Source organism: Streptopelia decaocto (assembly GCF_964273445.1).
Source record: "Streptopelia decaocto genome assembly, chromosome: 7".
NCBI lineage: Eukaryota > Metazoa > Chordata > Aves > Columbiformes > Columbidae > Streptopelia > Streptopelia decaocto.
In genome coordinates this window covers 54877937-54889242 of record NC_138661.1, presented here as the reverse complement: position 1 = coordinate 54889242, position 11306 = coordinate 54877937, and the positions used below count along the sequence as shown (strand labels likewise).

General features: G+C 43.0%; 1 protein-coding gene across 2 annotated transcripts; it reads left to right on the top strand.

The window, feature by feature from the left end:
• The first annotated feature begins 4352 nt into the window (after positions 1 to 4352).
• On the top strand, positions 4353 to 10846 carry LOC309443040 (small acidic protein). 2 transcript variants are annotated; one of them, XM_082059550.1, is made up of 5 exons: positions 4353 to 4465; positions 4754 to 4834; positions 6207 to 6267; positions 8006 to 8115; positions 9259 to 10846. In XM_082059550.1, the coding sequence occupies exons 1-5, from the start codon at positions 4406 to 4408 to the stop codon at positions 9466 to 9468; spliced, it is 522 nt and encodes a 173-aa protein (XP_081915676.1). In that variant the 5' UTR covers positions 4353 to 4405; the 3' UTR covers positions 9469 to 10846. The 2 variants fall into 2 exon arrangements, with proteins under 2 accessions (XP_081915676.1, XP_081915675.1); XM_082059549.1 differs by having other exon boundaries at positions 8006 to 8118.
• The last annotated feature ends 460 nt before the right edge of the window (positions 10847 to 11306 follow it).

Genomic DNA, 11306 nt, shown 5'->3' with positions numbered 1-11306 from the left:
TCTCACAGATTGAAGAAAACAAGTTTCTTCTTAGAAACCCAGTGTCTTGTTCTCCTGCAAATCATTATATTTCTCAGTTGTTCAAAAGAATACAGCAAATATAACATTGAACCCTAGTGTGACAGGATTTTCAGAACTCCTTTATTATCATTTACCAGTGTTACTGGAATTATATAAAGCTTATGAGTTGCACATCCTCTGAATTGTCTATACTATCTCCATGAAGATAAGTGAAACATAATCAGTCTGCTACTGAGAGAATCCATATTTTTGTTAGCAGTCAGATCATTCAATTTTTAAGTTACCCTATAGTAGACGAATGCCACTGAATGCCAGAGATGTATTTGTTTATTAAAGTACCTCTCTTCTGCAAAACCAGAGCATTTTTATCCCAAGTGAGCAATAAACTAAGGAAAAAAAAATTGTAACAGCCTCTCACTAAAATATAACCAGTACATCATTACTCAAAATGTAAACAAAAACAAAATTACCAAACCATTAGTCAGTCATATAAACATTAGTACATTTCAGTTGTCCTGAAAAAGACTTGAATTTAACAGTAAGCCACAACTAAGTCCCAATTACAATAGCTGATTTAGAGTTCAACACTCTCATTTTCTTGCACTTCTTTTTTTCCAACTGCAAACTTTCTCACTTTGTCCCATAATGAAATCGTAGTCATGAAGCTAAAATTTCACACTTGTTTTTATTAAGGAACAGGTCTTTAGGCATAGTAGTACAGAAACTGTAACAGAAGTTTAACTTAAAAATGGAAAAGGTACAATTTCACTGGTATTAGATGACCACAATTCCTATTAAGTTAACAGACTAAAAATGCTGGTAGATACTACTCCAGAAACATGAGATATTAATTTAGAAAGTGATATTATTTTAACATGTTTTGCATTTTTCTCCTCTTCTGTTAGAAATAATATTTTAAATACCGAAATTTAAATTAATCCACCATTCCAGTCATTTTATATATTTAAACACATTAAAATGAGGTTAAAGTTGTAAATATACTATTCTCTCATATTAATGCTCCCTTCTGCTCTTTATCATTGTAAAAAAATAACTACAGAAGTCATAGAAACCAGGTGCAACAGGTGTGCCTTTCTATTTGATTTTGCGCACTCAAGCAGTGCAATATACGTGAGCATGAATTTAAAAATCACTGCCCTAGTGCTGTTTTCTATAAATAATCAATGAAATTAACTATATTCTACATATATCTTTACCTCTAGAATCTACCTACCCAGGAGTGGAAGGGCTATATGAGCACACCTCTACATTATTAGATCTGCTGAAGTTTTGCACTCCACCTTCCAGAAGATTTTCTGATCAACTCTTCTATCACTATGTTTCAGTCCTACAAAAGAACGATGAGTAATCTCTGAATAAGAAGGCTCAGGGAAAATGTTTAAAAGTAGCAAAATGACTGAAGAGCTTAATTGCCATACACACAAAAAACATTATAATGACGCAGTTTTAGCTCTGTAGGGAGAAAATTCATAAAGACAAACTTAGGTAGGAGCAGTTCATCCCCCCAGCACAAAGATTCCTCTCAAAGGCTTTTCAGAGCAGAAGCCCAACAGGAAATTTTTATTCACCACAGGGAAAGCACAGGAAAACTACATTCAGAAAACTGAAGGTGGACACTGCAGGATCTTCCCAAAACTGTTTGAAATGTGGACCCAGCTCTGACCAGAAGTCAGATCACCTCATCTGAAAGCGAGTTAATGGAACCAGACTCATTACCATTGGCCACCCCAAGCTGCTTCAGCGTAAGGACAAGTCACTTGCAAGGAACTGGACACCCTTCCTTTATGAGATGTGTTGTACATCAGCATCTTTAGACTGTGTGTGTTATAGGAGCTGTGTGCTATGTTTTCAATGTTAAGTTTGCCCCTAATCGCTCTTTGCAGAGTGCGGCCCTCTACCTTGTCCTTCCGTCCCTCTAACCTTCCAAATCCAGACATTACCTTGATGGAACACAGAGCTAGACAGGTAGGTGAATAGACATATTGGCTCAAATTCAAAATGTTTACCTGTTATAGTGACAGGAACAATAAAAACGAGAATAAAAATTTGTGATTAGAAGAAAATAAGCCAACAAACCACTAAAGCAGCTTAGATCACTGCAAGTTAAAAGAAAGTTCCGATTCAAGCCAACTATTGAGAAGAACTGAAGACCTGGGGCATATTCTGACGACGTATACGGTATGTGCAAAGCACACAAGATTGAGGAAACAAGTACACGTAGTTTATGGGTACTGCTAGAGATGAAAAGTCCATGGCTAAAATAACTGCATTTATGCACACGTACATGAGCGTGCAGACTGACAACCACTCAAAAAAGATGTGATTAAGACACTGCTGTGGTTTAACACCAGCTGTCAACTAGGAGGAACCATGCAGCCGCTTGTTCCCTCCTCCCACAAGTGGGATGGCAGAGAAAATCAAAAGCGGAAAAAAAAATGTAGGTTGAGATAAGAACAGTTTAATAGGACAGCAAAGGAGAAGAAAGTAACAACAACAACAATAATAATTATAATAATAGAATAGTAATAGAATACATAAAACAAGTGATGCACAATGCAATTGCTCACTGCCCATGACACCAAGAGCCCATCCGTTCACAAAGAGTCATAGCTGCTCCCAGCCAGCTCTAGTTTATATACTGAGCACGATGTCATTTGGTAAGGAATACCCCTTTGGCCAGCTCAGGTCAGCTGTCCCGGCTTTGCTCCCTCACAGCTTCTTGTGCCCCTGGCAGAGCATGGGAAGCTAAAAAGTCCTTGGCTACCTGGCAACAACCAAAACATCAGTGTATTACCAAAAATCTTCTCACATTAAATCCAAAGCACATCACTACACCAGCTACTAGAAAGAAAATTAGCTCTATCCCAGCCAAATCCAGGACAGACACTAACTTAGCTGTTTGACTAAACAAGAAAACTGTGATTATTTGTTTAAAATCAGTTGTTAGGGAGGTATCAGTAAGACTACATATGATTACATGTGCTCATACCAGTTTTATCTTGAGTAGTTTACCTCATTTTAATTTAAAAAAAAATCCCTAAGCACCAACTTTAACCTTAACTAGCCAAGTTTAAGCAACCATATGAATTGGCACACACCATTTGCACATTTCAGCATATGCACCTTAACCTCCCGGTATTGGTTGGACTGCTACAACTTTGTGATGGGGATAAAGTCACTATGTAATTGAGGAATTAAAAGAGAAGGGCTTTTCTTAACATTAAGGTGAGAAGACCTAAAGATGTGACTGTGCATCTTCCCATCCAATAAATCTAAGCAAAACCTCTAGATTAACACTCAGTGGCATCCCATTCAAATTAAGCTAACTCTGAAGCAGACATACGTGAGAAAAATGCTAACTTCGGCGTAATTAATTTTGTATACGGCATGTATGTGGAGGGGATGGGACCGCAGGAACAACAGTAATGGCAAATAGCCGGAGGAACTGAAGGCTTCACAGGAAACACCCGTAGCTCCACACCCAGGATTCCACACAGGTCACAACCTGCCATTCCCCACACGAGGTGGCAGTACCGGTCGGCGGGAGAGGAACCCCCGCGTTCCTGAGGTGCGGCGCTAAGGAGGGGTCTCGGGTCGGGCTGGAGCCGGCACAACACAGAAGGCAGCCGGTGGCTGGAGGGAACCCAGAGCAGCGGGAAAGGCGCCTCAAGCCCGCCCGTCCCTCCAGCGCCGGGACACGAGGGAAGCGGCGGGAACCGCGCGCGGTGTCCTCGCGACTGCGGCCGCTACCTGAGGCGCGCGGGGCTCGGGAGGCGCTGCCGCCGCCTGCAGGCGACCGTTACCCAGCCTGAGGCGCCGGCCAGCGGCGGCTCGCACGCCTGACTGCGGCCAGAGCTCGCCTGCCCTCAGCGGGGATTACCTCCGAGCCAGCCGCCACCCGGCCGCGCTCGCACGACGACACAAGCGCGGCCCCGGGGCCAGGAGCCCCTTAGTCCCCGTCCCCCAGCAGCATTTCGCGCCTGACGCCACAGCGAGGCGAAGCCCCGGTGACCGGCGGCGACGCCTCCACAGCCCCCGACACGACACCGAGCCAAGCCGCAGCGACCCAGCGCTGCGCGCGAGCGACACCACCTCCCAACCAACGGCTGCGCCCGCGCGCCACTGCCGCGCCCCGCCTCCTTCCAGGGGCCGTGCGCCCCTGCCAATCAGCGAGCAGAGCCGGCCCCGCCGCGGAGGCTTGTGGGACGGGTAGTCCGCGCCTGCTCGCGCCGCGCCACCAAGGGCTGGGCGGGAACTACTAGTCCCGGCGTGCCCCGCGGCAGAGCCCGCGCGGTGACCGCCGCGGGCGGGGCGGGGCTCGGGCAGGAAGGCGGCACAGCGGCTCGGTCACTGCGCCGCGGCGATGAGCTCGGGCCGGGATTCCCAGGGCCACCACGGCCTCAAGCGAGCGGCCTCTCCCGATGTAAATGGGCGCGGGGCCTGGGGCTGCCGCGCGGCGGGAGGGGGGCAGGATGTGGCCGGGCGGGAGGCCGCGGTCAGGCCTCGGTGCGGCGGCCGAGTCCCGCGCGGGACACAGGCAAGGCCGCGGCCTTCTCGGCCTTCTCGGCCGCCCCCTTTCTGGCGCTGTCGGCCGCCCGGGGGGCGGAGGCGCCGCGGGGGCTGCGGCGGGGGATGAGGGGCTGCGGCGGGGGATGAGGGGCTGCTCGGGGCCCGCCCCCCGGGCTGGCGCAGTCAGCGTGTGCTCCCGCAGGGCTCCAGCAGCTGGGAGTCGGCGGACCTGGGCAACGAGGAACGGAAGCAGAAGTTCCTGCGGCTGATGGGCGCTGGGAAGGTGAGGCCGCCCCGTCCCCCCACCACCCCCGCGGGGACACGGGGACCCGGGCGGGAGGAGCGTCCCCCCGCACTGCCCGCGGCGGCGACGCGGGGTTTGCTGTCGCGGTGAAACGGAACCTCCCAGAAGGAGGTTTGCTGCAGGCCGCGGCGCTCGCCCAGGAAAAAGGCGCCATGCAAAGGCCGTTTCGCTTTGGGACTCTCCTTTAAGGAGGATTCGGTTTTCACGGCTGCAGTTGTGTCAGCAGCGGTAACACGAAACATCCGTCTGAAATTGTCAGGTCTCTGCTCTGCAGCTGCCTCCCATCCCACACCTTTACGCTTTCAGACGAAATAATATTATTGTAGACACTTCTGAGAGAGTCTTTGTTACAAACTAACAAACCTTTGCACTAAGTCTGTAAAAGTCTAATTGGAAAAAAAAAAAAATTTAAATGGTAGCTGATAGACTAAATCAGCAAAAGAATAAACATAATTAAATAATCTAGGAAATATTTTTAAAGAGAAGAATGCTCTAAACCAATATTTATACTATGCTTTGTGTAAAAAATGCTGCAGAATTAGTAAAATGTAATTGTGCTTTTTCCATGTACAAAATGTTTTAATATTGCAATTCTACTTACCTTCAAGAAAAATAATTTCACTTGTACTAGCTTGTTTGGTTGAATACAGTATTTTTGTAAGCAAAAATATTTTAGTGTGTTAAAGAGGTTAAAGTTCATGCTCCCTGGTGGATAGAAATACAATACCCTATTAAAACATCCCACTATCACTGACCTTAATGTCTACTTGGATACTTAATGCTGCTTTCCATGTAATGCCAGTCCTTGCCTATAGGAAGATATTTACTAATGAGCAACTACTGAACCAATATATTAATGAGCACTGTGAAGGTCTTACCCGATCCTATGACCAGTCTAAAAGTGGGATCATCATAAGATGCGCAGACTGAACTGTTGTGTAGTGGCAGAGAGAGAGACCCAAAGGGTAAATTGTCAGAAACTAAATTCACACTTGTCCAGCACTGTATTGTTCTCCTGCCTGATGATTACCGTTCCTCCTTGTTTAGTTGACATGCTTGCATGGCTTGTCTTCATCTTTGGAGTGGCAAGAATCAGACTGAAACAGAAACAGCTTTGGGATGTGGAAGAGCAAAGAGTACCTAGTTGTTGGGGTTTCTTTTTCAGAAAATTCAACGACACAAAGGTGAAACAAGTTCATCAACAGACAGCAGTTGTTAGCTAGTAAGAGTTACGGTTTCATGGTTGGTTGGTGAGGTTTGACAGCAAACCTTTTCCATTTGCGATTTCCAGAATGTTGGCAGAGCTGTCAGTGGACCCTAAAGCTCCAAAACAAACTACCTTTTCTTTTAGAAAGAACATACTGGCCGCCTTGTTATCGGAGACCACAGATCAACCTCCCACTTCAGGACAGGTCAGTTGATCCAAGAGCTGATACAAAGTTGGAAATCAAACACTTATTTAGGAAGATCCCAGTATTTTGAGCTTTGTAGATGTTGCAGAGAGGGATTTTAGGTTTCATGGCTGAAGTTGAAGACAGGTCAGGCTGCAGAGTTGCAGAAGTTCCTAATTTCTCATGTTAGATTACTGACAGTAATGACAGTTTCTCTGACTGTACTTGCATTCTGAAGTCCAAGTTCAACAAAGTACTTGACGGTTAGTTACATTTGTGTACAACTGTCCTGGGAATCAGAGCCTGTGAGTCCTCAGTTTTATTTTGCTATCAAAATAAGAAAGTAAAATTGTATTGCTATTGGTACCTAGCAGTATTACATTTTTTACTTGCTGCAAGGTATGGATATCCAAACATCTAAATCATTGTGTATGGAATAGAACAGGGTTGATTACTCCCCTCAACCAGTTGGTTAGCTATGAAATAGAAAGATCTTTGCCTTAAAGCAATGAGGCAGAAGGTGAAAAGATCTGCAGGGTCATCTTGGCAATCAGCAATAATTTGATGTTGTGTAACATATATGACCATGGTAACTTCTTATCAGGCTTGCTCAGGTAGTAAGTCACAGTACATCGAAACCAAGCTGGGCTTGACCGCCTGAGAGGAGCTTTGATAAAGGTGTCTAGAATAGCCACTGTCAGAGTTCCAGAAAACTCTGTTCCCTGGTACGCTCCACTAGTAATTTTTCAGTTGACAAAAAAAATTATCTGTGGACCCAAACACCAAAAGAAGCCTGAGAATTGGGTCCAGGTTCTGCTGTTAGTTTGCTACACCTGAATGTCCTAGAAGGGAGGTGATGCTTCCCCTAAGAGGTCATAAAGAATTAGTACTGCTTTGTTACTAGCAAGAAGTTAAGATGCTGGTTTTTAACAAAAAATCAAAACAGCTGTTTTCTTAACACTTGCTTGTCCAACATACAGTTTTTGTCCTTTTATAATAACATACAGCTCTAACTTCCAAATGAGGAAACATGAGTTTGCAATACAAGCTTTTAATTTTACAGAAACACAAATTAAAAACTAGAGCGTTGTAGGCTTACTGAGAATTAGATTCCTATCTCTCACAAGAACAGAGAATTCTTAACTATTTTAGACCATAGTTTTCCCCAGTAAAAATGACTCTTCATTTACCTATTCAAACAAGTAAGTAAAGGGCCTGTAGAAGCAGCGCTTGAAAATTAGTTTTTCTGCTAATTCCTAAAGATAGAAAAATGTAGAGCTGTAATAACCTCTCTGCTATGAAATAGTTTCAGATACAGCTCTGCAAACAAGAGTGGTAGTGTTGCCCCAGCTTCTGTTGATATATGTTAATTATGGTTTAATCATAGTAATCACGTGTTATGGAGTGAAGGTCAGAAACTTTCTCCTTGCTGTGACATGTTGCAGTATTGGCAGGAGGCACAGAGAAATCAAACCGTTTACATTTACCTTGTTTAGTAGAACGTACACCACGCATGGTACAACTCTGAATGCTTCACGTCTTAGGATCTTGCTGTCCCACCTTTGTATCAAAGCAGCTTTTCTTGCAAACTTGATATAATTGCTTATAAATCTGATGGTTTGTATGCAATAATCCAGTAGTTTAAGATGGCTAAACTTTTTCTCATATATAGTGATAAACTTTGAAAATGCGACTTCATGTAATTTGATGTCTTTGTTAATTTGAATGAACCATAACCAAAGTACACTGGACAATGCAGGGGAAGAAGACAAGAAAATGAATGAAGAGCTGGAGTCTCAGTACCAACAAAGCATGGACAGCACCATGTCTGGACGAAACCGGCGCCATTGTGGACTTGGTTTCAGTGAGGTAGTAAGTTGTTTATTTCCATAATGATTTGGCTTTCTCGTCACTAGGACAAGATGATACACAAATGCTGGCAAAATTCTGCAGTTTGGGTTAAAGGACAAACTTCACTGCAGGCACTTGACTGCTATTTTGTACACCATGGTGGCCACTTAAGTGTCTGGAAGCAAGTGGTGCTTCTCATTGTTCTGAAAAGTGATATGACATGCCTAATGCTCCCTAGTAGTCAAGACAGATATTTTTAATCAGGGTGTTGCCAAGGAGTACATGAGGTGGCAGAATAACCACCTGCATTGTTGCTGGCTTCTTGTTGCAATGAGGCACATACCTCTCTATGATCCTGAAAAGCGAATGGCTGTAGAGAGGTCAGCCAAGGGAAATTTGCCGTACAGAGTCCTCCAGAGAGCTCACACATAACTGGTCTTGTACAAGGAACTGCATAGGAATGAGCAGGAAGATAAGTGTGACAAAACCCAACAGAATTAGGTTATTAGGAATATGTTTTCATCTACCAATGGAAAGGTGCAATACTACATCTTCTGCTAACTCTTAGCACCAATTACTGCATAAAAACATAGCTGGTGTTCCCAGAGTGAGTAAACCAACCTGTGTGTGCAGTGCTGGGAATTCTTACTCTTACAGACATGGAGGTTTTGCTTTTTAGTAAAATTCCATTTTGGGATTGTTCTTGTTAGCAGTATCGTTGGATTACTTCAGCAGTCCTCATGCTGCAGTGTGCTAAACTTACTTTCAAAGATTAGTCATGAGTATGAATTCATTATGTTTCACTCAGTGACAAAGTGTCATGATTGATATACTGTGTACACCAAGGTAAGGAATTACTAAACTGATGTGACCTGAAACTTTTCAAGCTCATATAAGTGTCTTTAGGATTTCTGCTGTAACTAGATAAGAATGTTGCTGAGGAAGCCATGGATGTCACGGTTGGTATGGTGAACCACTTCAGTGGAGTTGCTTTCTGTCGAATTGTATCGTAGAGACCTGTGTCTAGCAACATAGCCCATTTGAGTATTAAAATGAAAGGAGCAAACATTCTCACTGGGAAATTTTCAAAGCTGCATTAAAAACCTGCAGTGGAGTTGCCAGGAAATAACGGTTTATCTGTCTCATAATCTGAACTTGTAGTTTCAGGACAGTGAAGAACACGAAGAGGCAGCGGGACACTCCTCTGAGGAGAGTTCAGAGGACTCTGAAAGTGGCTCTGAGTCAGAGCAAGAGGAGTCTGCAGAGGAGCTACAAGCTGCTGAAAAACATGATGAAGCTGACGTTCCAGAAAACAAAAAAGAAGCAAAAAGCAACTATAAAATGATGTTTGTTAAAGCCAGTGGTTCATAACTGCAGATGTAACAGCTTTGTATTTAAAGTACAGTAAGCCTTATTGTTACAGTGCAAAGTGGAGGACTGCTACAGCACAAATCTTTGTATTATGATTTTAAAAAGACCCTGTTAGATGACAACAAGTAGTATTTGCTTTCAGTTGCCATGGATAACATTTTTATGGGCACAGTGATATTACTGGTTTTTGTAAAGTGTATAAAATACAGGATGGAGAAATAAATTCTTTTTGTTCCTGCCCAATCTGTAGAATGTTATCTAAACTATCCCTTTCCTTATTCCATGCCAGATTAGGAAACTTCATGTTTGTGTTTTCTTTAGTTAGTGCCCCAGTCTTGAATTTTTAACTATTAAGATTACATGTGAGTTGCTGGATGTTGCATTAGTTGTAAAGTACCGATATCAGCACTATTCTGTGATGTACTAGAGCTTTAAACAATGATTTTGTCTATAGATGCTAGTGTTGACAGGGCTGAGAGGAGAAATCACTCACTTTTGTGACTGTTAACCACTGTATCCATCTGAAGTCCTACAGCAGTTGAATGGGAGAAGATGTTTTAGAAACACATAATACAAGAGAAGGCTCTGTTTGCTGCTTTGGCTTTATGAGGGGGATAAGCTGTAGTTCTTCATACCTTTAACAGCAGAAAAGAGTGATTTTTTTGAATTATTGACTCTTGGTTGTAGCACTGAACTATTATTAAAAAGAATGCCTCCTGAAGAAACCAGATTACTTTAAAAGAGAAAATATACTTTGATAATGAAAAGGATATACAAATCATTTAGCTTTTTTAAATATAGAATCCAGAGCTAAGTATGTAAGCCCTTCTTCCTTTTCTCCCTGTACCTGCACTTGGAGCTCTCCGTGAACTCTCACAAAAAGTTTGTACCACTCGAGTAAAGTTGATGCGCTTAAAGAGTCAGGAGTTGCAATAACTCCTTCAAGCAAGAATTCTACACATGCATTCCTCTGCAAACTTATAGTTTATTGGATTTGAGTAATTAATAAAATATCAGAACATTTTAGACTTTGTTTCTTCTCAGTACATCAGACAGATGAGCTGCCTCTCCTTGCTGGGAGAGCAGAACATCTGATCTGTACCTCTGGTACAGCCTCACGCTGCCACAACAGTGTTTCAAGAAACGCTCCAGATGCTTGTGGAGAATGTTCCATTTCTGTATACGATTTATGACATGCAGACAACATTTGCAAGCCGGTTGGCTTACATGAAAGCAGTAGTATGTACGATCATTGTATAGGTTTATTGAACGTAAACATTGCAGCATCAGTTATTGGGGGAGGACTTGGAATAAGTTACATTATGGAAAAATAAAAGTAATATGATTGTAAATAAAAGCTGAGTGAAGATTTTTTTAAGCTGTTTTACTATACTTGCATTTAGTACAAGAAAACTCATTCTGTTTTAAGAACAATTTTACAACAGCTACTAATGGTCAGTGATTTGTACTTTATTTGTACGGATTTTTTTTGTTTTCCCATACCACAAGGTTCTAAATACACAGACAAAGATTACAGTTGATTGTACATGGTGAAGAAAGAAAACCTCACACCATGACTTAGGAAAGCTGCTCTATCTCTAGGGAGAGCTTGACGCCCTCCCCAGATAGCTGATTAACTTTCCTAATGGTTACCAGAGGGTTTTTTTTAATCTATTTAGACACTCAAGCTACACTAAAACAAGCATTTCACTGTTAAATTCTTCTAGATGTGGCTGCTGGTTGTTTATTGCCTCAAGTGCAATTACAAAATTAAGGTGTACATGCACAATGCTCTATATACACTCACCTCTGCCTTCCCTGTCCAGTGCTGACCCTCT

Bases quoted from the DNA above. Each gene is read 5' to 3' on its own strand.
- LOC309443040 (XM_082059549.1), top strand. From the start codon at position 4,406: ATGAGCTCGGGCCGGGATTCCCAGGGCCACCACGGCCTCAAGCGAGCG. The intron at 4,466-4,753 runs GTAAATGGGCGC...GTGCTCCCGCAG, and splicing joins AGCGAGCGGCCTCTCCCGAT to GGCTCCAGCAGCTGGGAGTC. The intron at 8,119-9,258 runs GTAAGTTGTTTA...CTGAACTTGTAG, and splicing joins GACTTGGTTTCAGTGAGGTA to TTTCAGGACAGTGAAGAACA.